General features: G+C 38.9%; 2 protein-coding genes across 3 annotated transcripts in view; one reads left to right on the top strand and one right to left on the bottom strand.

Annotated features, from left to right (window-relative positions):
- Window positions 1-873: 873 nt before the first annotated feature.
- On the bottom strand, window positions 874-15,861 carry ERI2 (ERI1 exoribonuclease family member 2). Of its 2 annotated transcripts, XM_090277786.1 has the most exons (9): window positions 15,798-15,861; window positions 14,595-14,662; window positions 14,426-14,509; window positions 13,660-13,787; window positions 12,989-13,145; window positions 9,789-9,889; window positions 9,439-9,520; window positions 2,774-2,862; window positions 874-2,573 (listed from the first exon to the last, which is right to left on the bottom strand). In XM_090277786.1, the coding sequence occupies exons 1-9, from the start codon at window positions 15,818-15,820 to the stop codon at window positions 1,245-1,247; spliced, it is 2,061 nt and encodes a 686-aa protein (XP_090133912.1). In that variant the 5' UTR covers window positions 15,821-15,861; the 3' UTR covers window positions 874-1,244. The 2 variants fall into 2 exon arrangements, with proteins under 2 accessions (XP_090133912.1, XP_090133913.1); XM_090277787.1 differs by lacking the exon at window positions 14,426-14,509.
- Window positions 15,862-16,059: 198 nt separating this feature from the next.
- REXO5 (RNA exonuclease 5) overlaps window positions 16,060-27,843 on the top strand; it is a 42,741-nt gene continuing 30,957 nt past the window's right edge. The window contains 2 exon segments of the mRNA XM_090279394.1: window positions 16,060-16,090; window positions 16,292-16,401. Coding sequence (XP_090135520.1) covers window positions 16,060-16,090; window positions 16,292-16,401 — 141 coding nt within the window.

The following is a 27,843-nucleotide window of genomic DNA, read 5'->3' as shown; positions in this document are numbered from 1 at the left end:
AAATGAAATTCTTAAATAGAATTTGTTGGGTCATGTGGCTCACCAAATTTGTAGTAAAATATTTACTACCAAGAAAATTCTCAGCATTACTCCCTCTCTCTTTTTGTTTTTTACCAAAATCCCACCCCAATGTGTGTCCTAAGTCTCCACTTAGGATTCATAATAGAACTGCTATAAAATTGACTTTGTCTAAAACTGAAAAATTCTGGGCTAATTTTCATCCCTTGATACCAATAGATACAATTCATTCAAGAGCTGCCAAAGACTCAGTGGGAAGATAAAAAGAAATGAACTAAAGAAGAAAGAATTGGAAACTATTTAAATCAATTTCATTAATTATCACAGAATCTATAAAGAAAAGACTGTAGAAACTACCAGATTATGAAGAGGTGATAAAAATGTGATAGTAGCTTATAAAACTATTGATTTAAAATACCCTGTGGTTATTACATCAGAGGCTGAATTCTGAAATAAAATATATTCAGTAAATTCCTCCGCATTAGTGTCAAAGTTCTTCCAATTTGGTAATGCAAGAATACCATCAATTGATGAAGCATTTTTAAACATATAGTACAGAAGCAGTTTCTGAACCCAATTTCTGACCTGTTGGTTTTCAGTTCTTAGCTGAATACTTCTTCTGATATGTTAATATACAAATCAGAACCAATCTTCAAGCATTGAAATAAAACTAAACAACTTATAAAGTTTTTAGAAACACAAAAAGTCAGATTATCATAATTGTTAAAGAAATATCTACCTGAAAAATAGGCTAGGGATTTTTATGCCATATTTTTATTCAAATAACATAAAATAGTTTAAAATCTGTTTCTGTAAAAGAAAGAAATCACATACTATTATTGCTTATTATAATCTAGTAAATACAGTTTACAAAATATTTCCTTTGTTATTCTTCAAAAAAGTAGGATAAGTTTGGCAAATGTCAATATATGAAATATAAACAAAATAGTGTAAGAATACTCATAATGTTTGGAAGTTCAAGGAATAATCAGGATTTATACATGAACAGAAGACAAAAGTTAGATAACTGGTGAGCACAATTAGAAGTCTATCAAATTTATTTTTTCTCTATTTTCAGTACATGTGTGTATTTAATAGCCCTGGTGCAGTCTACAGAGCTCAAATATCTGTCCTTATAGCTTGTAGCCCTACATACATTTTTTTCTCTTTACCACACTAAAAGTCACATTAAAGTAAAAACATAATTTAGATATAAAGACAGTTTATCAATTCCTCATTGAAGGTCTAAGTCTCAATGAATTTTTAGTAGAAACATTTACATTTTGGTCACAAACATGGCTTTTTTCTCTAGAACTAAAAGCGAGTCCCCCTGAGGAATGAGACCAAATTACACTGTTGGCCCTCTCCTTTTGAAGTATTTGTTCCCATTTGAAATAACCACAACATTTTCTGTTTTCTGGGTATTTCCCAAAAGGGCAACAATAGAAGACTTTTCCATGGTTTGGTCCATTATTAGAAACAACAAGTCTCTTAGATCTTCGGCCACACTTGCATAATGGAGGTGTCATTTTCCCACTCTTCCAAGGCTCTGGTAGGTTCACTGTAGAAGTTAAGATAGAGGGAAGAACCTTCCAAGAAGAACTTCTCCCTGGGGGGCCATCAGATGATGCAGACTTTTCTTCATGAAGAGTGAAGGTCTGTTTTTTCACTAGGGGGAAAGCTGCAGGACTGGATGAATTCCTTTTAGTACCACCTAAAAGATGTTTCCCCAAAACTGAAGGATAAGACATACTAGCCTTAACACTATTGAAACTACTTAATTTGCACTCAGGTAATTTAAAGTTAGAAGCAGCTGAATTAGGATCTTTGGCTTCTTTTACATTACAAATAGTAGTATGTGGACTCATATACACAATTGACTTAGATGTCTCAGATATTTGAGGAGTTTCTTCTGTGCCTCCAAAGTTTTCATAACTTAGCATTTCAGATTCTTTTAGAACCATTAATTTTTCTCCAGAATTAAATGAAGAAGCTAAGTTTGAGTCAGTAACAGGAGGCATACAATCTATATTTAGCTCAGGCTGAGAGGCTCGCAATAAAGTTACATCCTCCCAGTCAGCCAATGTAGATGAACAGTCAAGAGCAGAATTCATTTCCATATCAGAAGCATGATTAACAGCTGAAATGGTAGTTGGAACAAGCATGAATTCTGAAGCAATTGTTGAAGACTTAGATTTGGTATTAAATGCATGATGTTCATTTTTCATTTGCTTCTGCATAGGTGTATTGAAGCTGGGACACTGCAACTGCCCCAGAGAAGTAGAGGACTGAGTATTAAAAAAAGATAAACAAGTTTTGACATTGTGAAGACCCGCTTTTATATTGCTCTTGGGTTGTAACTCATATTGCTGTACCTTTATAGAATTCATACCAACTGACCTCATTTGAACTCTTTCATGGTAATTTATTGTATTTTTAGACTCCCTATCATAGATGCTAGGATTCTGAATGCTACTGTCGCAGGCTGATGATTCTTCAGCTTGAACGGTATTCAAATTTCTGACCAAAACATTGGTATTCTTCTTTATGGGAACCTATAATTCCACAGACAAATCCAACAGCTTTAGCAACTATACATTCAGAATTTTTTAGTACACATTATATGATAGGACAAAAAAAAAAAAATGTCATCCTTGATTGACATAAATCATTGTATGTGACATTACATTTTAATGACCCTACAATTATTTCTAGAGTTTGAGATGGCAGAATAAAGAAGCAAGACACCACTGACCTTGTTCAAAGACCTTGTAATTTTCATTAAGCAACCATCCCTGATCATTTTATAAGCAAGAAGGGCAGTATTCCGAGAATCATCCAATCCTGAGGAAATAGATATCAAACATTGAATATAGTGGTAGCACAGTAAAGAAATATGGCAAAAAATAAAATTAAGTAAAACGCCAAGTAAATAGAAATTGGAGCATACTGTTTGTTTCATGATCATCTACTAATTTTAATCATGATAAATTGGTCTTGTGGAAAGCTGTGGCAGCCTTACCAATGACCTGCATTTACAGAAGATGAGGTGAGAATCTGTTAAAACAGTTTACAAAACTGTGACCAACATTCTGTAGAGAGGATGTTTTGTGAGTAATTTAACAGTTCTGTTCAGTTTTTTCACCAGTCCTCTGTAATTATTTGGGCATTTGTTTAATTCCATTTGATTGGCTAATACTTTTCATTTTTTTAGCAACCGGACAGCCAGTAGAAGGCAGTCTTTATCTTATAATATTTCATGAGACTGGTAATTTGAAAGTCTTAGAAACAATTTAAATTTATAGATTAGTAGGAGCTTTCTTTGTTAGGAGGAAGGATATACCTTATTAATGACATCACAAAAAATGAGATTCACATAAAAGATTTTATAAAAAATAAATTAGAAGATGAAGATGGCAGAGGAGTGAGGGGAGGCTACGCTTGCTTGCTCCCAAGACCTCTCTGTAGTTTAGGCTAATTGTGGACAGAGCATCTCAAGTTAACATCTGGATACTGGGAGGAGTTGAGCCTTGGTGCTGCTTGTAGCAGAGGAGACTGTCTCAGAGTGACCTGTCTGGTGAGGATCGCGAAGGAGAAAGGGGTGAGACGCGAGTTATGGCTGGCTTGGCTCCTTGAGGAATGGCTGGCAGTGCACAAAGATTTTTTAGTGACCCTGGGTTTCCCATGAGAGGAGTCAGGGGTGGAGAGTGAAGTTGTGCCTCCTGGCAGAGCCAGGAGTGGGCAAGGTGGCATCTGGCTCTCAGAGGCAAGGAATAGTGTGTGTGTGTGTGTGTGTGTGTGTGTGTGTTCCTTTTGACTGTTTTTTGATGACCAGGGAGAAAAGGCTATGGGTGGGGCGAGATTCTTGAGGAAAGCACTGCATGAACTCAGTCGCCCACTCCCCGTGCCCCGCCACGGGTCGCGCAAGTGCGTACATGGGAGTGCCCAGGTCCACCTGCCCAATGCTCAATCAGTCAGCCCACCTCTGGCCTGAGCAAAGGAGTGCACTCGCCCCTGGCTCAGGCCAAAGGAAGGTGAAGTGACCTAGAGGCACGCTGTAAAAGATTTGGGTGCTGGCTCTGGAGAAAGAGCTGGGAGAGCAGCAGACTAGATCCCAGTGCAGAATCATCCCCAGTGCTATGGGAGAAATCTCTTAAACAGACTACTCCCCTCAAAGTGGCATCAGCCGGAGGCAGCAGCTCAACAACTGTATACAAGAAGGTTACACCACAAAGGCAGGAAATGAAAGCAGGTCAATCTAAGAACAGAAACAAGAAGAGCCACCGAAATGCGGATAAAGAGAAATAACACGCCAACAAAAGGGAAGGAGGAATTCCCAGAAGGAGAAATAGACGAAAAAGAGAAAAACAATCAGACATGGAATTCAAAACAATGGTAATGAGGAATCTCAATAAACACAACAAACTCAGAAAAAACTACAATGAAATCCAGGTGAACCACAAGGAACTCCAGGGAAACTCCAAAGAATACAAGGGAAATTATAAGGAACTTACTGAGAACTACACCAGCATGAAAAGGACATAGAAATTATCAATAAGAACCAAGAAGAACTGAAGAATACAATTTCTGAACTGAAGAACATAGTACAAGCAATCAAAAGCAGGCTGAATGAAGCAGAGGATTGGATTAGTGAACTAGAGGACAACGTAGAAAAAAATTCCCAGACACAACAAAATGAAAAAGGCAGAAAAGAATGAAGAGCATTTAAGAGAGCTTGAGAACAACAAGAAAAGCAACAACATATGTATCATAGGGATACAGAAAGAGAAAAAGAGGAGCAAGGGATGGAAGACCTGTTTAAAAAATGAGACAAAATTTCCCAAACATGAGGAGAGAAAATGTCTCACAAGTACAGGAAACAAAGAGGGTCCCAATGAACATGAACCCAAGAAGGCCCACTCCAAGGCACATCACAATTAAAATGGCAACATTCAAAAACAAAGAGGGAATCCTAAAGGCAGCAAGAAAAAAACAGCAAATAACATACAAGGGAGTCTGATAAGGCATCAACTGATTTCACAACAGAAACACTGCAAGCCAGAAGAGAATGGCAAAAAATATTTCAAACAATGAAAAACAGAGGCCTACAACCAAGACTACTCTACCCAGAAAGGCTCTCTTTCAAAATGGAAGGTGAAATAAGGAGTTTCCGAGATAAAGGAAGACTAAAAGAATACAACTCCACCAAATCAGCATTGCAAGAGACGCTAAAGGGCCTGCTTTAAGAAGAAGTAGAGAGGGAGAGGAACAAAGGTACAAAGGAAAATGAATAAATACCTGTCAATAATAATCTTAAATGTAAATAGATTAAATGCTTTAATCAAAAGACATAGGGTAGCGGGACAGATACGAAAACATGACATAAGCTGTCTACACGATACAACCTCAAAACAAAAGATCTACACACACTGAAAGTGAAGGGATGGAAAAAAGTATTCCAAGCAAATGGACACGGAAAAAAAGCTGGGGTAGCAATACTTATATCAGACAAAACAGATTTCATAGCAAAGGCCATAAAAAGAGACAAAGAAGAACATTTAACAATACTTCAGGAAACAATCTATCAGGAAGATATAACCCTGGTAAATATATACGAACCCAACATAGGAGCACCAAAATACATAAGGAAAATATTGGAAGACTACAAGAAGGATATCAACAGCAACACACTCATAGTAGGGGACTTTAACACCCCACTGTCAACAATGGACAGATATTCAAAGCAAAGAAACACCAAGGATACTGAGACACTGAACAACACTCTAGATCAAATGGACTTAGTTGATATATATAGAATTTTTCACCTCAAAAAAGCAAAATATACATTCTTTTCAAAGTGCACATGGAACATTTTCAAAAATCGACCACATGGTAGAACACAAAACAAGCCTCAAAAAATTCAATAAAATGGAAATTAAATCAAGCATCTTCTCAGATCACAATGGCTTGAAACTGGAAATCAAGCTCAAGGAAAAACTCAAAGATACTCAAACTCATGGAGAATGAATAACATGCTATTAAATAATGAATGGGTAACAATGACATCAAGGAAGAAATCAAGAAGTTTCTGGAAACAAATGATAATTAACACACAACAGCCCAAAACCTATGGGATACCGCAAAAGCAGTCCTGAGAGGAGTGTTCATAGCAATACAGGCCTACCTAGAGGATAGAAGAATCCCAAATAAAAAATCTAACCCTACAGCTACAAGAACTAGACTACAACAAGAAACAAAGTCTGTAGCGAGTAAAAGGAAGGAAATATTCAAGAGCAGAGCAGAATTAAATGGCACAGAGACTAAACAAATAATTCAAAAGATCAATAAAACCAGGATCTGGTTCTTGAAAAGATAAAATCGACAAGCCTTTAGCCAGGCTCATCAAAAAAAAAAAGAGAGAAAGGACCCAAATAAACAAAATCAGAAATGAAAGAGGAGCAATCACAACCGATAACACAGAAACACAAAGGATTGTAAGAAAGTACTACAAACAACTATACGGCAAGAAATTTCACAATCTAGATAAAATGAAAAATTTTCTGAAACATATAATCTTCCAAAACTGAATCAAGAAGCAACAGAAAACCTGAATAGACTGATAACTAAGAGTGAAATTGAAATAGTAATAAAAAAACTCCTGGTACACAAAAGCCCTGGACTGTATGGCTTCACAGGTGAATTTTACAAAATATTTAGGGAAGAACTAATGGCTATCCTTCTCAAACCATTCCAAAACATCTAAGAAGAGGGAAGATTCCTAAACTCTTTCTATGAAGCCAGTATTACCCTCATCCCAAAACCAGGTCAAGACACAACAAAGAAAGAAAACTACAGGCCAATATTGCTGATGAACGCAGATGCTAAAATCCTCAACAAAATATTGGCAAACTGGATCCAGCAACACATTAAAAAGATCATACACCATGATCAAGTGGGATTCATTCCAGGGATCCAAGGATGGTTTAATATATGCAAATAAATAAATGTAATACACCACATAAACAAAATGAAAGACAGAAATCACATGATCATAGCAATAGATGCTGAAAAAGCATTTGATAAAATATAACCCCCATTTATGATGAAAACACTCAGAAAACTGGGAATAGAGGAGGCATACCTCAACATAATAAAGGCCACATATGAGAAACCTGAAGCTAACATCATATTAAATGTGCAAAAACTAAAAGCATTTCCCCTGAGGTCAGGAACAAGACAAGGATGTCCACTCTCTCCACTCCTATGCAACATAGTCTTGGAAGTTCTAGCCATAGCAATCAGACAAAAAAGAGAAATAAAAGGCATCCAATTTGGAAAAAAGGAAGTATAACTGTCATTATTTGCACATGACATGATTAGTGTACATAGGAAACCCTATAGACTCTACGAAAGAACTATTTGATCTAATAAGTGAATTTGGCAAAATAGCAGGATACAAAGTCAATATTCAGAAATCAAAGACATTTCTGTACACCAACAATAAAATATCAGAGATAGAAACTAGAAAAAAATCCCATTTACTATAGGAACAATATAAATCAAGTACCTAGGAATAAACCTAACCAAAGAGGTAACAGACCTGTACTCAGAAAACTATAAAACGCAGAGGAAAAAAATTAAGGATGATACAAATAAATGGAAGCATAAACCATGTTCATGGATGGGAAGAATCAATATCATTAAAATGTCCATACTACACAAAGCAATTTATAGATTCAACACAAAACCTATTAAGATATCAGTGACATATTTCATTGATTAGAATACTTCAAAAATTTATATGGAACCAAAAAAAGATGCCAAATAGCCACAGCAATCTTGAGACAGAAGAACACAATAGGAAGAATCACAATATCTGATGTCGAACTATACTCTAAAGCCACTATAATCAAAACAGTCTGGTACTGGTATAAGAACAGACATATAGATCAATGGAACAGAATAGAGACTCCAGAAATAAACTCAGGTTTATAAGGTCAACTAATATATGACAAAGGGGGAAGAAACATAATACGGAGTGAGAAGAGCCTCTTCAACAAATGGTGCTGGGAGAACTGATCAGGGACATGCAAAAAAATGAAACTAGACCATCAACTTACACCATATACCAGAATAAATTCAAGATGGATCAAAGACTTAAATGTAAGCCGTGACACCATAGATGGCCTAGAGGAAAACATAGGTAGTAAAATTTCAGATATCCCATGTAGCAATATTTACATCAATATATCTCCTAAAGCAGGGGAAATAAAGGAAAGAATGAGCAAATGGGACTACATCAAAGTAAAGAGTTTCTGCTTAGCAAAAGAAAACATCAGCAAGATGAAAAGGAAACCAACCATATAGAAAAATATATTTGCCAATGATTCTTCAGACAAGCGATTGATCTCCAAAATATATAAAGAACTTACATGACTCAACACAAAGAAGACAGACAATCCAATTAAAAAATGGCCCAAGGACCTGTAAAAAGACTTCTCCAAAGAGGACATACAGAGGGTCCATAGGCATATGAAAGAATGCTCAACATCACTAGCCATCAGAGATGCAAATAAAAACCACAATGAGATACCACTTCACACCAGTCAGAATGGCCATAATTAACATATCAACAAACAAGTGCTGGAAAGGATGTGGAGAAAAGGGAATCCTAATGCACTGCTGGTGGGAATGCAGACTGGTGCAGCCACTGTGGAAAATAGTATGGGATTTACTTAAAAGACTAAAAATGGAACTGCCCTTTGGCCCTGCCATTCCATTACTAGGATTATACCGAAAGGATCTTGAAATACCCATTCGAAAAACCTATGCACCCCTATGTTCACAGCAGTGATATTTATAATAGCTAGGTGCTGGAAACAGCTTAAGTGCCCATCTGTAGATGAGTGGATCAAAAAACTGTGGTACATTTACACAATGGAATACTATGCAGCAGAAAGAAAGAAGGAACTCCTACCATTTGCATCATCATGGATGGAACTAGAGAATTATCCTTAATGAAATAAGCCAGGTAACAAAAGAAAAATACCATATAATATCACCTAAGAAAAATACCATATGATATCACCTAATACAGGAAAGTAATGGACAACACAAACAAACGAGCAAAATTGAACTAGAGGCATATAAACAAGGTAAACTAATAGTTACCAGGGGGTTGGGAGGGTGAAGAGAAGGGGGGTAAGTAAGGAAAGTGTCTAGTCAAGGAACTAGTATAAATGACCATGGACATGTCGACAATGGGGTGGGGACTGACTATGGGAGAAGGGGTTGGCTAGGTGAGGGAGTGAGCAATGGGAGAAAGAAAAAGTGGGACAACTGTAATAGAAAAACAATTAATTTATACATAAATAATAATAAATAAATTACATAATAAAATGATTTTCAATTTATACTAACCTGAATGTTCTCGTCCCAAGAATTTTATTCCCACTTCCTGCAGGGCACCACTTAGTCCTTTTGGTTTTCTCCTATAGAAAATCTAATCAAATAAATGAACACATGTCTAAAAAAAATGATTATTATTTGGAAGGCTATGTATTAACCACTTATGTTTCATAATTCTTACTTCTAGATTTGGAATGTGTTTATTTTTGTTATGTTATTTTTATATACTATAATAAGTGTATTCATGTGACTGTTTTAAAAGAAAATATTTTATTTGTAAGAATCCATGCCCATGAGTGGAATAAAGTTTAATCATTTTTCAATAGAAAGAAAGTGAACATGTGCCAATCTTTGACCCTTACCTTATAAGTTACTCTGAGATCAACCCAAGAATTTAAAAACACGGGTTTAGACAGTTGTTTTCTTTTACACTCATACTCCAGGCAAACACCCAAGTCCCAGTCTGCATTAAGTATATTAAAATAAAACAAAGTCAATGATGCCAGCTGTATTCACTTATGCTATCATCATTAATAAATAAAATGCTGAAAGATGACATAAAATAGAATAGTAAGATTTAGAACATATATAATACTATATATATACTATAATAATATTGTTAGTATCTACTAGTAAGATTTAATTGCCTTGTTAATATCTATCAAGCATTCACTTTATACAATTTATTGTTAAGAAGTTAGGTTGGACTTCTGGTCAAGATGAGACATAGGTAGACATGTTTCACCTCCCTGCATGTCTTGAGGTTCACAACTAACCTCAAAACAAAAAATACCCAGAATTGCCAGAAAATAGAACTGTATGAAAGTCTGACAACCAAGGATTTAAAGAAGCCATATTCACCCAGATGGGTAGGAGGGGCAGAGACAGGGAGTGCGAGGAGAGGATGTGGTGTAGCAGTGGCCAGTGGAATGGGTGGTCCCACATTCATGTGTGGTGAATAAAAATCAGGAGGATACCTTGGGAGTGAGTGATCACAGCCCCAGGCCCAACTGTGCAGCCCAGGGTTCCAGTGCTGGGAAAATAAGTCTCATAACTTCTGTCTGCAAAAACCAGTGCGGGTGGGAGTGGCAAAAGAAACTGCTAGCTTCTCAGGAGAGTCCGTATAAAGGACTCACATGGTCCTAGAATGACCGCAAACCCAACTACTTGGGGAACCACCACCAGGCAACAGCCAGAAGGGCACCAGTTGCATACAAGAAGGGGGTGAAGTCACTAGAAACATGGCAATCCCTAAGCAAGCCTCCAGCAGCCATGCAGTGGCATTGTCCCCTCTCTGACCCCTCCCCCACATACAGAGCAACAAAGAGGTGAAGCAGGTTGTCTGGCCCTGGCAAATACCTAAGGCTCCACCCCATACAACTTAACAGGTACATCAAGACAGGGAGTCAAAGCAGCTCTACCTAATACACAGAAACAAACACAGGGAGGCTGCCAAATGGAGGACACAAAGAAATATGGCCCAAATGAAAGAACAGAACAAAACCCCAGAAGAAGAACTAAATGAAACGGAGACAGCCAACCTATCAGATGCAGAGTTCAAAACACTGGTGATAAGGATGCTCAGAGAACTCACTGAGTATGGCAAACACTTAAAGGAAGCAATGAAGGCTACACTAAGTTAAATTTTTAAAAATCCACAGGGAACAAACAGTGAAGGGAAGGAAGCCAGGGTTCAAACCAACAATTTGGAACATAAGGAAAAAATAAACATTCAACCAGGACATAATGAAGAAACAAGAATTCAAAACAATGTGGAGAGAATAAGAAGACTTTGGGGCATCTCCAAATGTGCCAACATTACTATCATAGGGATGCCAGAAAGAGAAGAGGAAGAGAAGAAAATGAAAATTTATTTGAAAAAATAATGAAAGAAAACTTCCCTAATTTGGCAAAGAATATAGACATAAAAGTCCAGAAAACAAGGAGTCCCAAAGAAGTTGGACCCAAAGAGGACCATGCCAAGACACATCATAATTAAAATGCCAAATGTTAAAGCTAAAGAGAGAATCTTAAAAGCAGCAAGAGAAAAGCAGAGACTTACCTACAAAGGAGTTCCCATAAGACTATCAGCAGATTTCTCAAAAGAAACTTTGCAGGCAAGAAGGGACTGGCAAGAAGTATTCAAAGTGATGAAAATCAAGGCCCTACAAGCAAGATTACTCTGGCCAGCAAAGCTATCATTTAGAATGGAAGGGCAGATAAAGTACTTCCCAGATAAGGTAAAGTTAAAGGAGTTCATCATCACCAAACTAGTATTATATGAAATATTAAAGGGGCTTAATAAAAAGAAATCAAAACTATAAACATTGAAAGGACAATAAACTCAGAACTACCAACTGAATCTAAAAAAATCAAAACAAAAAGAAACTAAGCAAACAACTAGAATAAGGAACAGAACAGCAGGGAGCGGGGAAGGGGAGAATAGGGGGAAAGTTACGTTGGTCAAGAAGCATACTCGTAGGTACAAAACAGACAGGGGGATGTTAAGAGTAGTATAGGAAATGGAGAAGCCAAAGAACTTATATGTTCAACCCATGGATATGAACTAAGGGGCGGGGGATTGCTGGAGGGAAGTGGGGGTACCAGGTGGAGGGGGTAAAAGGGGAGAAATCGGAATCACGTGATAGCATAATCAATAAAATAAACTTAAAAAACAAATTAGGTTGGAAACTAAGTTTCAAAATAATGTTTTTTTAAGATTTTATTTATTTACTTTTTAGAGAGGGGGAGAGAGAAAGTGAGGTAGAGAAACATCGATGTGTGAGAGACACATCTGTAAGTTGCCTCTTGCGTGCCCCCACCTGGAGACCTGGCCTGCAACCCAGGCATGTGCTCTGATTGGGAATCGAACCAGTAACCTTTCAGTTTGCAGGCCAGCTCTCAATCCACTGAGATACACCAGCCAGGGCTCAAAATATTCTCTTAAACACCCAGTAAGACACACTGAATATTTCAGAAAGAAAAGATGTCAAATTACAAGGCCTATGAAGAAGATTATCTTGCTTTCAACGTTCCAAGAAAATATTCATGTACTTGAGAAACCAAGCATAGCAATCTGAAACCAAATATGACAATCAATGCTAAGCTAGCAATAACACAGCACTGACTATCAATGACTATTAATGGCAATGCCATATCAGTCATACAAAAGATCTACTTAGAATGGCCCATTTTTTCCCCTTGATGTTTACATTAGAAAGTGTGAAATAAAGCAAAGGATATGAATTGAACGAGGACTCTTTTTATTCAAGATTATAGAAATAGCATGGTAAGTGTTTTCACTAAATCATCTTCACCTGGATTCAGAAGAATAGAGAGGATCAATCTAGAAAGATTCTTAAAGTGAAGGCTTAAAATTTTAAAGTATCTCAGAATGGTAATTTTAAAAATATAAATAAATTTACTTTTTTTGGTTAACATCTACTAGGCACTTAGATTTATTTTCCTGGACCAGAAGATTAACAAGTATAACGATTACTAGAGATAAAGAATTACACAGTGGTGATGCTACTCATTTATGATTGACAGATACATTTTTTACCTGACCAAGTTACAAATGCACATAATATTACTTCTGACGAAGATAGATCTGAAATCCCAGTAGCAAAAATAATTTTTTTCTGTTGTTGAATCTTCTGAATCCATTTACAGAACTGAGATAAGCAAATCTTCAGAGGGACCCCTTCATCAACTTGAGCCTGAATAGTCACAAAATCTGAATTCAAAAATTGACTTTCATAATTATTGAGCACATAGTTAGACACCATAAGAGATATAATAAAAAAGAGGTTCTATTGACAAGTAGTTTATCTAGTGAAAGATGTTATAACACACGGGACAGAGATAATGTAATGATTAGAACTCTACAAGGTAAAAAAAAAAATTAGGTTACCAATCTAAAAACCACAGAAATACAATAATTAAAAACAGAACACCAAAAATTTGATGTATTAAATTTCCATAAAATAAATTTGATATTCATTTTTACAACACTATTCTTCCTAATTTTAAAAGATTTTAGTGGACTTCTGGAGGGGACATTATTTCTCCTAACATTGAATAAATCTAATTCCCAAATGGCATATAGCTATTATTTTCTTTTTCAAACTGATTTCTGAATTTTAATATTTGTAGCATACCTGTCTGCTTACTGTTGGAGGGGGGGGGGCGCACGTAGGTGTGAAGAAATGTGGGGAAAAGGAATGGGTATACCTGCTTTATGCCTGTCAGTTCCATGCAAAATTCAGAAAGAATTGGATGTTCCTGAGGCTGAACATAAGCATGGAATTCGGATTCAATCTCTCCCGTTGATGTGTTCAGCAATACTGCTGGAAATTCAACTACATAAAAGAACCATCAATTGACCTTAAATATATAATTGTTAAATTAATGTTGAATTAATCATTATTTCAGTAAAAGCATATTAAAATGACCAAAACACTGTGATGCAATGGTTATAATTAAAGTCATGTCAAACACTAAGTCAAAATATTAAAGTTGAGTACATCTACTTAAAAGTTTTGAATATATTTTCACAATTAAATATAAAGACCATATGGAAGTTAAAATGTACTCCTTTTTCAGTTTCTATGCAATTTAGGTTTTGTATGTAATCCTAAAACAATTATTTTATTATTTTATTTTTAAAAATTTATTGGGGTGACAGAATTATATGCTTCAGGTGTACAATTCTATAATACATCATATGTATATTGTGTTCACCACCTCAAGTCTCCTTCCATCACCATTTATACCCCCTATGCCCTTCAACCCACCCCCATTAAAACAATTACTTTATATGATGACACATTAAGGAATAAGGTTTTTGTTCTTTTCTTCTGTTGTTAAAGTCAGATTTTATAGTAAACTACCAATTCACAGACCATTTTGTTTTCTTTAACTGTTGACTGATTTATATCTATAAACTTTGAAGTGACTCATCTAATGCCAGCTTTGGTCATTGGCAGTCCAGACTTACTTATTTCCTGGGTCTGGTGGTGTTTTCCATCATTCCAACATGTTGACTCAAAATCAATGACAATTAAGTAGTCAAATAACTGCTCTGCAAAAGATCAGGGTGTCCTTTTGCTTTACCATGTTAAAAGTGCAAGCTACAAAATATTTAAAATACTGAGCACACTACTTACTAAATTTGCTTCTTCCTAGATTTTCATTTGCTGGTGCAATTGACTTTCTCCTAATTAATCCAAGTTGCCTAAAAAAGGTAAAATAACCATATTTATTCAACAAGCTCAATCAGGCTCTTATTTGAATAGGCTAACAGATAAATGGTACAACTCATTATTAAAGTATTTTGATTGAGAGGAAATTGAAGTAGACTTGAAGAGCAAAAAACTGGTTCTTGCACTAACTGTCGCCCTATCTTAGTAGTCATTTTATCTGCATGAACCTCAAAGTACATATTTACATACTTAGAATAATTCTTTCTGCTCCCTTATTTTACAGTAATACTGAGGAACTCAAGTGATTATAGAGGTAAAAGTGCATTGAAAACTTGTTATTTTGTCTTTGTGTTTTTCAAGCCCTTGCTAATGTGTAGAACACAGTTCTGAGGAGATATGACAAGGACAGGTCCAGTCTTCTAGGAATTTAAAATATCTGGGCAGAGAAACTGGACACCCATGGTAAATTACTTTAGGTTAATAGATGGTAAAGAATCCCCAAAGGCAATACGCTGAGTCCACAGAAAGAGACGAGTTTACTGAGGTCTTAAGTGAGGGTGAGGCAAAACACTTGGCAGACAGCTGTTTTGGTTTTAAGAGGTGTGGCTGGGAGTTCGGATTAATAGCTAACATTTACTGATTTTTACTACACTGCAGACACTGAACTAATCTACAACTGTACACGGTTGTCGCTTTTGCTACTGCATTTAATGATAAGAAAACGAATTCAGTAATTCGCCAAAGAACACTTGGTATGTGAACCTAGGATCCTCCCATTCTGATGCCCACGATATTCGCTAATACATTACCAATTCTCGAGAAATGAGAAATGTGCACAGCATGTGCAGGAATCAGGGATAAGGCCACAGTGATCCACATTATGAACTGAACGGCTCTCTAGGAAGTGGTGGGGTGAACAAATTTACATGGGCCGTCGAGGTTGCCTGCGACCTCCGTACGGTCCACATCACACTGTCAATCGTTTCCCGAGGCCTAGACAAGGGCTCGAGGTGCAGTTCGGAGACGCGGAGCTGCAGAGGAGGGAAGCAGCCTCCGCAGCGGCGCTCAGCCCGATCCCTACCCAGCTCAGCCCAGCCCCAGCCCGGCCGTGCCGCCGACGCCCGCAGTGCACCGAGAACAATGCCCCGGCCGCATCCCTTCGCGTACCGCGCCAACTTCTTGGTTGCCATTCCCGACCCGCCTTTCTCTGCGCACCGCAGCCGCCGGAAGTGTCGCGGCTCCCACTTCAGCTATTCAAACGCCCCGCGCATCTGGTTGGCTCCTGCAGCACGGGTAAGGGCGGAGCCTGGGCGGTGGCTGCTCTCACTCCAAGGCTGGCTCCTCCCAGCTATCCTGGGGTCCGGGCTGCGGGGCGTGGCTTTCGGCTCAGCAGCAACCTCTTATGTTTTCCCCTGCTGTCGGAGGCGCGATGGGCGAGTGGGAACGGTGTAGATCCCGGCGTGCGATGCGACCGGTCAGGCCGTTAGGCATGGCCAAATGGTTTCTCTGCTGCAGACTGGGTGGTCGTGGCACCAGTTTTCCCGTGAGCGCGAGCGAGCTGTGAATTAAGATGAGGATCTGAGGGAGGGTGTCGTCTCTGGAGGCGGTGTAGGGAATCCTGGCGCCGGGGATTCCTCAGCTGTATCCTCTTATCTCCACAGCCTCTTGGATCGGGAGGAGAAAGACGGGAGTCACCCCGTGCAAGCTGGTAGAGGCGGCCGAGGCGATGAGAGCCGACTGGGAGCTTGAGGAGGGGCAGCCCGAGGCCCAGGTGAGCGACAGACGCCTGGTCGGGGGGGTTTGAGTTCCCAGACCGCCGCCCTCGCCTCCTGGGGCCTGGGACGCCAGTCCGGCTCCCCTTGTCCTCTCGGAACCTGCTTTCCGATCTGTATAGTGAGATGTACTAGCACCTTTATTTTGAAATAATCTTAAACTTATAGAAAAGTTTCAAGAACAGTACCAAAAACTTTTCCCAGCCAACAGTAGCAGTTGCTAACAGTGCTTCCCCCAGATGTTTTAGTGTGTTTTCTACAGCCAGTCCAAATCACAGGTATACATTGTTACCTACCTCTTAATCCTACAACCCTGTCGGTGTTTCTCCAGTTGTTCCAATAATGTCCTTCAGCAGGATGGTGTGTTGTGTTGAGTTGTCGTATCTTCTTCAACCCAAACCCTTAGGCTTTTCCTTGATGTCCACGACTTTACTACTTTTGAAGAATCCTGGAACAGTTATTTTGTAGAATTTCTGTCAACTTAGGTTTGTTTGCTTATTGTTGGATTCAGGTTATTCATCTTTGGCAGGAATATCACGGAAGTGATAGATACATACTCTGTTCTAGTATTTTATCAGGTTATGCATGATTTTAATTGTCCCATTTGGTCATATTAATCTTGATTAATTTATTGAGATCGTGTGTGCTAAACTTCTCTAAGTTACTCTTTTTCTCTGACTGTGGGGAAATGCTTTCTCATTAAACTTGCAGTTTACTCATTTTTTTTTCTCAGTATGAACTCTTGGTTACCTCTTGTATTCAATGGATTATAATCCATTCTCATATTTTAATGCTGCAAATATCTTAAATTTGTCCATTGAGTTAGCTTCTTTGTCCTTGTGACATGACCCCTTCATTATGTGAACATTTCCTTCTCTCCCACAGATGTTCCAGGCTCATCTGTGCTTTCCCTGCCCCAGCCCTGGAATCAGCCATTTCTCCTTGTACACTTGGTTCTTTTTAGTAGCAAATGACATTTAGAAATTCAAGATCTGTATACTAATTGTGCTCATTGCGATTAGGATGTTAATACTCCCAAAAGAGAGCTAGGAAATACAGTAGTCCCTCGCTATATCGCGGGTCACTTATTGCGGCCTCACTGTATTGCGGGGTTTTAAAAATATATATTTAATTATTTATCGCAGATTTTTCGCTATACTGCAGGATTTTGTGGTACTGTATTTGTATGTTGTTAAAGTTACATAGGTTTAAGAGTGTAGAATATGTTTAAGAACATAAGTAGTGTTTATAAAAGTGTGGAAAAGATTAAGGGAGTGGGAAAGATTACTAAGGGACTGGGAATGGTTTATAAGTGTGTGAGAAGGGTTTATAAAGCCTTAAAATATATATAAATATTAAAATAAATGTAAGGCTCCTACTTAGCGAATTTTCACCTATCGCAGGGAGTTGTAGAATGTAATACCCACCGAGGGGGGACCAAGATGGCCGCGGAGTAGGGACAGTGTTCTCAGCTCGCTTCTGTTAAGGACAGACTCCAGGAACAAATGCGGAGAGGAGTGAGTAACTGAGTCAGTCTGGATATCTGATAACGTAAACAGGGAGGAGACCCGGGGAGGAGATCGTGGGAGCAGCGTGGAGGGGGGTGGAGGGGTTTATCACAAACTGCAGGCTGAGTCATTCCGAGACTCCGTGCGTTTGCAGTATCAAGCCGGAGAGCTCACTAGCCTGGAGTGAATTCTTGTAGGGAGTTAGGGAGAGGATTTGGCCGAAAAAGCCAGAGGAGGGAGAGAACAGTGAACAACCAGGACTGGGAGAAACTGATCTGAGTCTAGAGGGAAACATCTTCAGCTACAACCTCCGACCGAAAGCTCGGCACTCCAGGCGAGCCCAGCTCTAGCGCTAGGGCCCTACAGAACAAAGGGACAGGTTTGGGGCAAGGAGACCGGCAGCACAGAAAAGCTGCTGCGGAACTCCGGACCGGGGGAGAACTGCGTTCTTGAAACCAGTGTTTGCTCTTTAGTCGCGCTAGAATCCCACAGAACAAAGGCCGGTCTGGGACTAGGAGGGAAATAGGACGGGCAGGGTGTGTAAGTAGGGAAGAGAGCGGAGGCGGAGGTTCTGGAGGGGAGACGGTTTTAGGCCAGGGAGAAGGGCCCACAGGGAAGGGCTGCTGCGGAGCTCCAGACTGGCAGAGAGCCCCGGGGAAGGAGAGTGCTGCGCTGACCGACCACACTAGAATCCCACAAAACAAAGGGACGGTGCTGTGGCGGGAAGAAAGATAGAGTGCGCAGGCCGATAGACAGGGAAGCCAGCAGAAGCTGTAGCTCGGAATAGAGAAAGTTTTGGGGCAAGGAGAAGAGCCCACGTGGGAAAGCCACTGCAAAGCTCCAGACTAGGGGAGAGGCCCGGGGCAGGAAAGTGCCACTGGGCCCGGTGCTTTGACCGACTGTGCCAGAGTCCTGCAGAACAAAAGGATAATCTTGAGACAGGGAGAGAGGTAGGGTGCGCAGGCATATAGACAGGGAAGAGAGCAGAAGCTGTAGCCTGGGAATAGAGACAGGACTGGAGGCAGGGCGGGGATTGCTGGCAGGCACAGGCTGGACCAACAGAGGGGAGGAGTAGCTGGACAAGCCTGAGGAGGGCTGAGGCTGCCTCAGGAGGGAACAACTAAACGCAGCTCACAGCGGACCGGTGGTAGGCCCACAAAAAAAAAGACTAGCAATCCCAGAATCAAGCAGAACCCTCCGACAGCCAGCCAACCAACCAGAAAAGATTTGAAACTCATGGAATTTTGAACAGGAAGAGACTCTGGAAGGAAGCAAGGAAAAACCAAAAAACAAACAAACCAAAAATACCCAGAGACTGTGCATAAAAGTTGAATTGAGTTAAAATCCTCATTCATTTATCTCTCACTCTCTCCCTAACTACCCCTACCGTCAGTCCCTTCTTATTCTCTCTCCTTTTCTCCCCTCCCCTTCCCTCCCTTCTCTCCCCTTAGCCTGTCTCCCCTTCATCCTATTCTCAGCTAATTTTATAATTTTAAGTTCTCTCCCTTTCTCACCCTCTCCTTTCTCTGCGCTACGCACCTTCAACTTTATTAAATTACTTTCTTTATTTTGTCCCCCTTCAGTCTACATTCGTTTTTCTTTCATCTCTTGTCCTTATTTTCCTTCTCTCTCTATACATATTCTCTCTCTCTCCCTATTCCACTTTATATTCTAATCTCTTAATATTCAAATTATAATTCTAATCTATCCCCCTCTCCCTTTACTCTCCCATTCTTACTCCTTCTCTTTTTCTACCCCATCCCCTCACTTCTTTCTCTACCTCTTGTATTTCTCTCCTTCATCCTATCTTTTGTCAACTCTTCAATTTCAACCCTTCCCTCCCTAATATCTCCTCTTCCTCCTGATTTCCTTCCCTCCTCTGAGCTCTTTTCCTCCCAAACCCTCTTGCTTTCCTATCTCCTATTCCTCTATCTCTATATATTCACCCTTTCTCTCTATCTTGCAACTTTATACCATGTTTTAATCTCCTAATATTTTTTATAATATATAATTTTTAAAAAAAATTTTAATCCAGTCCCCTCTCCTCTACCTCCCCTTCTTCTTTCGTTCTCTCCCCTACCCTTCTCTTCTCTACTTTCTCTCTCTCTTTCCTCTCTTCCTTCCTGTCTTGCTATTTTCTACTCTGTACTTTTATTCTTAAAAAATTCTCTCTCAATCTGTTTCCTACCTTCTAACCTCCCCAGCCCTCTCTTTCAATTTCTGGCTGTCTGTCTACCTGGATGTCTATTGTGTCTACCCTACCTCCCACGCTAATCATATAGTATATACCGATTATATAATCCTAATACCATACACTTCCACTTTCTCTCTCCACACTGTAACCCTCCCCTCCTTTTCAAACATACAGTGTAAGTGTTAATTGCTCTCTTACATAACCTTGATCCCAATTGCTAATATTAATACTCTATCAAATTCCAGCTCAAAAATTACCCTTCCTTCATTTAAAACAACTCCTTTCTGTTTCTCCTACAAAATAAGAGTCCCAGTATCTCCACAAGTATATTAACACGGGCTCATTTGCAGTCTATAGTGGGATTGTATTTGGGGTAGACATTGGAGGGTGTGGGTTTCTTGCCTGGGTTGTGTGATTATCTTTTAGCAGCACCTTCACAAAAGATCTCAAGACAAGGTGGGCAGAGTGACTCTCAATCAACTAACCAGAGAAAAAGATCCACCAAAAAGTAGCTGAAATACAACCAGACAGATTAAAGAAATACCTTCAAGGACAATGCAGACAGAGATCCAGGAGGGCAAAGGAGTAAGTGGAAGCTACACTAACCTCCTCCCAGGACCAGCAAGTGCTGACTCAGCCCCAGTACAGCAGACAGACCATTCCCCTCCAAGTGGCATCATACTAAGGGGAAATAAAAGCCCTGCATAAAGGAATTAAGTTGCCACACCGACGGTCCTTAAGACTGACGGCCAACCACAGATTGAGTATAGTAACAACTAAAGAAGAGAGACAAAGGCAGTAGATTACTGGAAGTCTCCAATAGGCTGCCTAGGGCCAGTCTGGTACATGATCTGACGCTACCAGAGGCAGATCCAGGAAGAACAGATCATTCTAAGAAGCACCAACAAACAAAAGGAACCACAAAAATGGGGAGACAGAGAAACAACCCTCCCATCAAAAGGAAAGATAGAATCCCCAGAAAGAGTGCTAAATGAAATAGAGGGGAGCAAAATATCAGATACGGAATTTAAAACATGGATTATGGAGAAGCTAAATGAGATCAGCGGAAACTACAAAGAACTCCAGAAAAACTACAGTGAACTTCAGAAGAACTATAAGGAACTTACTGAGAATTATACCAGCATCAAAAAGGACATGGAAACTATCAATAAGAGCCAGAAGGAAATGAAGAATACGATCTCTGAATTGAAGAACACAGTAGAAGGAATAAAAAGCAGGCTAGAGGAAGCAGAAGATCGGATCAGCGAGCTGGAGGACAATGTACACAAAAACTCCCAAACAATGCAACAAAATGAAAAAAGACTGAAAAAGACTGAAGAGGTTCTAAGACAGCTGCAGGACAACATGAAACGTAATAATATCCGTATCATAGGAATTCGAGAAGGAGAAGAAGAAGAGCAAGGGATAGAAAACCTCTTTGAAAAACTAATGACAGAAAACTTCCCTCACATGAGAAGAGAAAGAGTCACACAAATCCAGGAAGCACAGAGGGTCCCAATGAAAATGAACCCCAACAGGCCCACCTCAAGACACATCATAATTAAAATGGCAACATTGAAATACAAAGAATCCTAAAAGCAGCAAGAGAGAAACAACTAATAACATACAAGGGAGCTCCAATAAGGCTATCCCCAGATTTCTCAGCAGAAACACTACAAGCCAGAAGGGAATGGCAAAAAATATTCCAAGCAATGAAAAACAAAGGCCTACAACCAAGAATACTCTACCCAGCAAGGCTCTCATTCAAAATGGAAGGCGAAATAAGGAGTTTCTCAGACAAAGGAAGACTAAAAGAATACGTCTCCACCAAACAAGCAATGCAAGAGATGCTAAAGGGTCTGCTCTAAGAAGATAAAGAAACAGAGAGACAGAGAAGAACACGAGTACAAAGGGGAAAAATGACAATGAATAAGTACTTATCAGTAATAACCTTAAATGTAAATGGATTAAACGCTCCAATTAAAAGACATAGGGTAGCTGAATGGATTGGAAAGAATGACCCACATATATGCTGCCTACAAGAGACACACCTTAGAACAAAAGATCTACACAGACTGAAAGTAAAGGGATGGAAAAAAGTATTTCAAGCAAATGGACATGAAAAAAAAGCCGGGGTAGCAATACTTATATCAGACAAAACAGATTTCACAGCAAAGTCCATAAAAAGAGACAAAGAAGGGCATTTCATAATACTTAAGGGAAAAATCCATCAAGAAGATATAACCCTTATAAATATATATGCACCAAACTTAGGAGCACCCAAATATATAAGGAAAATTTTGAAAGACTCCAAGAAAGATATAGACAGCAACACACTCATCGTAGGGGACTTTAACACCCCATTGTCAACAATAGACAGATCTTCAAAGCAAAGAAACACCAAAGATATTGAGGCACTGAACAACACTTTAGATCAAATGGACTTAGTCGATATATATAGAAGTTTTCACCCCAAAGAAGCAAAATATACATATTTCTCAAGTGCACATGGAACATTTTCAAAGATAGACCACATGGTAGGACACAAAACAAGCCTCAATAAATTCAAGAAAATTGAAATTATATCAAGCATTTTCTCAGATCACAATGGCTTAAAATTGGAAATCAACCTCAAGGAAAAAACTCAAAAACATTCAAACTCATGGAGAATGAATAACATGCTATTAAATAATGAATGGGTCAACAATGACATCAAGGAAGAAATCAAAAAGTTCCTGGAAACCAATGATAATGAACACACAACAACCCAAAACCTATGGGATACAGCGAAAGCAGTCTTAAGAGGAAAGTTCATAGCAATACAAGCCTACCTAAAAAAGCTAGAAGAATCTCTAATAAAAAATTTAACCCTACAGCTACAAGAACTAGAGGAAGAACAACAAGCAAAACCCAGATCAAGTAGAAGGAAGGAAATCATCAAGATCAGAGCAGAATTAAATGATAAAAAGACTAAACAAGCAATTCAAAAGATCAACAAAAATAGGAGCTGGTTCTTTGAAAAGATAAACAAAATTGACAAGCCTTTAGCCAGGCTCATCAAGAAAAAAAGAGAGAGGACCCAAATAAATAAAATCAGAAACGAAAGAGGAGAAATCACAACTGATACAACAGAAATACAAAGAATTATAAGAAATTATTATGAACAACTGTATGGCAAGAAATTTGACAACCTAGAGGAAATGGACAGATTCCTGGAAAACTATAGTCTTCCCAAACTGAATCAGGAAGAAGCAGAAAGACTGAATAGACCAATAACAGCTAGTGAAATTGAAGCAGTAATCAAAAAACTCCCAGCACACAAAAGCCCAGGACCGGATGGCTTCACAAGTGAATTCTACAAAACATTTAGGAAAGAACTAACTCCTATCCTCCTCAGACTATTCCAAAAGATACAAGAAGAGGGAAGACTCCCAAACTCATTCTATGAAGCCAGTATAACCCTAATTCCAAAACCAGGTCAAGACACAACAAAGAAAGAAAACTACAGACCAATATCGCTGATGAACATAGATGCTAAAATCCTCAACAAAATATTGGCAAACCGGATCCAGCAACACATTAGAAAGATCATACACCACGATCAAGTAGGATTCATCCCAGGGATGCAAGGATGGTTTAATATTCGCAAATCAATAAACGTGATACACCACATAAACAAAATGAAAGACAAAAACCACACGATCATATCAATAGATGCGGAAAAAGCATTTGATAAAGTAAAACACCCATTTATGATAAAAACTCTCAGCAAAATGGGAATAGAGGGAGCATACCTCAACATAATAAAGGCCATATATGAGAAACCTGAAGCCAACATCATACTCAATGGGCAAAAACTGAGAGCATTCCCCCTGAGATTAGGAACAAGACAAGGATGTCCGCTCTCTCCACTCCTATTCAACATAGTCTTGGAAGTTCTAGCCACAGCAATCAGACAAGAAAGAGAAATAAAAGGCATCCAAATTGGAAAAGAGGAAGTAAAACTGTCATTATTTGCAGATGACATGATAGTGTACATGGAAAATCCTTTAGACTCCACAAAAAAACTACTCAATCTAATAAGTGAATTCGGCAAAATAGCAGAATACAAAGTCAACATTAAGAAATCGAAGGCATTTTTATACACCAACAATAAAAACTCAGAGATAGAAACTGAAAGAAAAATCCCATTTACCATAGCAACAAGAAAAATAAAATACCTAGGAATAAACTTAACCAAAGAGGTAAAAGACCTGTACACAGAAAACTACATAACACTGAAGAAAGAAATTAAAGAAGATACAAATAAATGGAAGCATATACCATGCTCATGGATGGGAAGAATCAACATCATTAAAATGTCCATACTACCCAAAGCAATTTACAGATTCAATGCAATCACTATTAAAATACCAGCAACATATTTCACAGACCTAGAACAAATACTTCAAAAATCTATATGGAACCAAAACAGAGCCCGAATAGCCACAGCAATTTTGAGGAAGAACACAGTAGGAGGAATCACAATACCTGATATCAAACTATACTACAAGGCAACAGTAATCAAAACAGTCTGGTACTGGCATAAAAACAGACATATAGATCAATGGAACAGAATAGAGAGCCCAGAAATAAACCCAGGTTCATATGGACAACTAATATTTGACAAAGGGGGAAAGAACATCAAATGGAGTGAAAAGAGCCTCTTCAACAAATGGTGTTGGGAGAACTGGACAGGGACATGCAAAAAAATGAAACTAGACCACCAGCTCACAGCATACACCAGAATAAACTCAAAATGGATCAAAGACTTAAATGTAAGCCGTGATACCATAAAAGTCCTAGAGGAAAAAATAGGCAGGAAAATTTCAGATATCCCACGTAGCAACATTTTCACTAATATATCTCCTAAGGCAAGGGAAATAAAGGAAAGAATAAACAAATGGGACTACATCAAACTAAAAAGTTTCTGCTTAGCTAAAGAAAACATCAGCAAGATGCAAAGGAAACCAACCATATGGGAAAATATATTCGCCAATGACATCTCAGACAAGGGATTGATCTCCAAAATATATAAAGAACTCATACGACTCAACACCAAGAAGACAGACAACCCAATTAAAAAATGGCCAAAAGACCTGAACAAACACTTCTCCAAAGAAGACATACAGAGGGCCCATAGACATATGAAAATATGCTCAACATCACTAGCCATCAGAGAGATCCAAATAAAAACCACAATGAGATACCACCTCACACCAGTCAGAATGGCCATCATCAACAAATCAACAAACAACTTGTGCTGGAGAGGATGCGGAGAAATGGGAACCCTAGTGCATTGCTGCTGGGAATGCAGACTGGTGCAGCCACTGTGGAAAACAGTTTGGAATTTCCTCAAAAAACTAAAAATGGAACTGCCTTTTGAACCAGCAATTCCATTGCTAGGATTATATCCAAAAAATCCTGAAACACCAATACAAAAGAACCTATGCACTCCAATGTTCATAGCAGCACTATTTATAATAGCCAAGTGCTGGAAACAACCTAAATGCCCATCTGTAGATGAGTGGATCAAAAAACTGTGGTACATTTACACAATGGAATTCTATGTAGCAGAAAGAAAGAAGGAACTTCTACCATTTGCAACAACATAGATAGAACTACAGAAAATTATGCTTAGTGAAATAAGCCAGGCAACAAAAGAAAAATACCCTATGCTGTCACCTATTACAGGAAACTAATTAACAACACAAACAAATGATTAAAATTGAACCAGAGGTATGTAAACAAGAAGTAGACTAACAGTAACAAGGGGGGAGGGGAGGAGGAAGAGAAGGGTGTAAGAAGGGGAAGGGTCAAGTAAAAAAAAAAAAAAAAATATATATATATATATATATATATATATATATATATATATATATATATATGAATGACCCACGGACATGGGCAACTGAGTGGAGACTAAATGTGGGGGAAGGGAGGGACAGAGTGCAGGGAAGCAAGAGGGGTAAAAAAGTGATACAACTGTAATAGAAAAAAAAAATTTCTTTAGTGGGGGAAAAATGAAAATATGAAGAATGGAAATGCCAGTTCAGTGAATATTAGGACAAAGATTTTCCTTCACGTTGTATATTTTTCTCCCTAATTGATCCCTCCAGAGTTTGGCATTCTAAACAAGTAAGTAATGGCATAAGTTTCTTTGCATAGAACTAATAAGACCAGTTGTTAATAGAGGTTCCTTTTTTTTTTGGACCAAGTCTTTGACTGGAATGTCAAGCCTAAAGGAAACATACTTGGGCTCAGAATGTTACCAAAAAGCCCTGAGGAACAGGGAATGACTTTCAAAGGTAATAAAAGCCCGTGAGATAAAAGGCCTGGTACCATGGTTGGTTGTGCGGTCCACAGCAATCTTTCCAGGGAAGGAACGAAGGTTGTTTTCCTGAAAGATGGCTAGAAGGGACCTTAAGACACAATGAAAAACGAGAAAGACTTGGAAGAAACAGGTGTGTACAGGCAAGAATGAATGCCAGATATGTGGCTCAGCTTCTGTGCCCTGAAGAACAGACTGAGGGTCACCCCAAATAATCCTTGGGTACGTTCCAGCAAAGCAGAACTAAAGATCATAAGTGATCATTTGCTGCTCTTGTTATGTTTATGCAAATGAACAGGATAAATTAAAAATGGACTTAATGTAGTCCCTTTAAAGACAGGGATGGTAACCTTAGGGAGAAAAATTATTATTCAAGGAAAATCACAATGATCAGTAGTAGACTATAAAACAGGGCAACTAACCGTCTTAAAAGTTTCTTCTCATTTAAAATATGGTTTCACTTGAAAATTAAACCATGTCTGTGATATCATCAAAGATATTGAAGTTGCAGGCAAATAGAATTTCAAGTGCCTTGCAACTGGATGTCTTCCCAATAAGACAGTCTTACAGATTTAGAGACTTGTTTGTGGGTTATGTTACATAAATTAACACGTGTTTTCTGTTTTCAAAGGACATAAGCCTATGATCGCATTACCTCAGTGATTGTCTGTACGCATAAGCCTCACTTAATCCTGTCTGCAGCGCAGCCTCCTGAGACTCAACGGTTTGGCTGAACTAAATGGCTGGGTTGGGGAAGAATGGGGTGGTCTGTGGGCTTCACTTTAAAACTGGTTTCTCTTTTCTATCCTAATGGCTTGGACAGAAAAGGCCCAGAGGTCTGAGAGGGGGAAAATCTAAACTATTTACCTCAGCAAACTAAGTATAATGGGCAAAAGGGTTTTGGACAGGTGAGATGTGCCTAGCACACCTTCCTCCAAAGAAGCCCCCCCCCCTTTTTTTTTTTTTCCTAATATGGAACATTGAAAAATTAATCCCTGCCTTTTGTCATCTAGTAGTTATGGAGTGAATGATGTCTTTTAACCCTTTTTGCCAAATCTGTTGCCCCCAGAACACAACAAGGACACCAGCCTGTTAAACCAAGCACGCCGTTGACTGGAGACAGCCAACTGACCTGGAGTCTGCACGATCCTTCCCCATGTGGGAAGGCCACCCTCCCCTCCACACTCCCACTCTTATTAGGGTTTTCTGGACCCAAGGGTAGGTAGGACAATGACCATGTCCAGCTTGAAGCAGCTAGAGGAGCTTGAGACCTTCGCCCATTGTCCATTACAAGATTACAAAGGGTCCTTAGATTTGAAAGGGGGGGATAGTTAATTTTTACGAACCAGGGGTATGAACTTGGGGGGGA

The sequence above is a fragment of the Furipterus horrens genome, unplaced genomic scaffold (genome assembly GCF_987537825.1).
Source record: "Furipterus horrens unplaced genomic scaffold, mFurHor1.1.pri manual_scaffold_5, whole genome shotgun sequence".
In the NCBI taxonomy this organism is placed as follows: Eukaryota; Metazoa; Chordata; class Mammalia; order Chiroptera; family Furipteridae; genus Furipterus; species Furipterus horrens.
The sequence above is the reverse complement of the archived record's forward strand: the minus strand, read 5'-3'. Positions and strand labels throughout refer to the sequence as shown.

What these genes read in the sequence shown, in the direction of transcription:
- ERI2 (XM_090277786.1), bottom strand. Translation starts at nt 15,820, where the DNA reads ATGGCAACCAAGAAGTTGGCGCG. An exon ending in AACTGACAGGCATAAAGCAG is followed by an intron (nt 13,146 to 13,659) that starts GTATACCCATTC and finishes GTGACTATTCAG; the next exon opens with GCTCAAGTTGATGAAGGGGT. An exon ending in ATCTCAGAGTAACTTATAAG is followed by an intron (nt 9,521 to 9,788) that starts GTAAGGGTCAAA and finishes TTATTTGATTAG; the next exon opens with ATTTTCTATAGGAGAAAACC.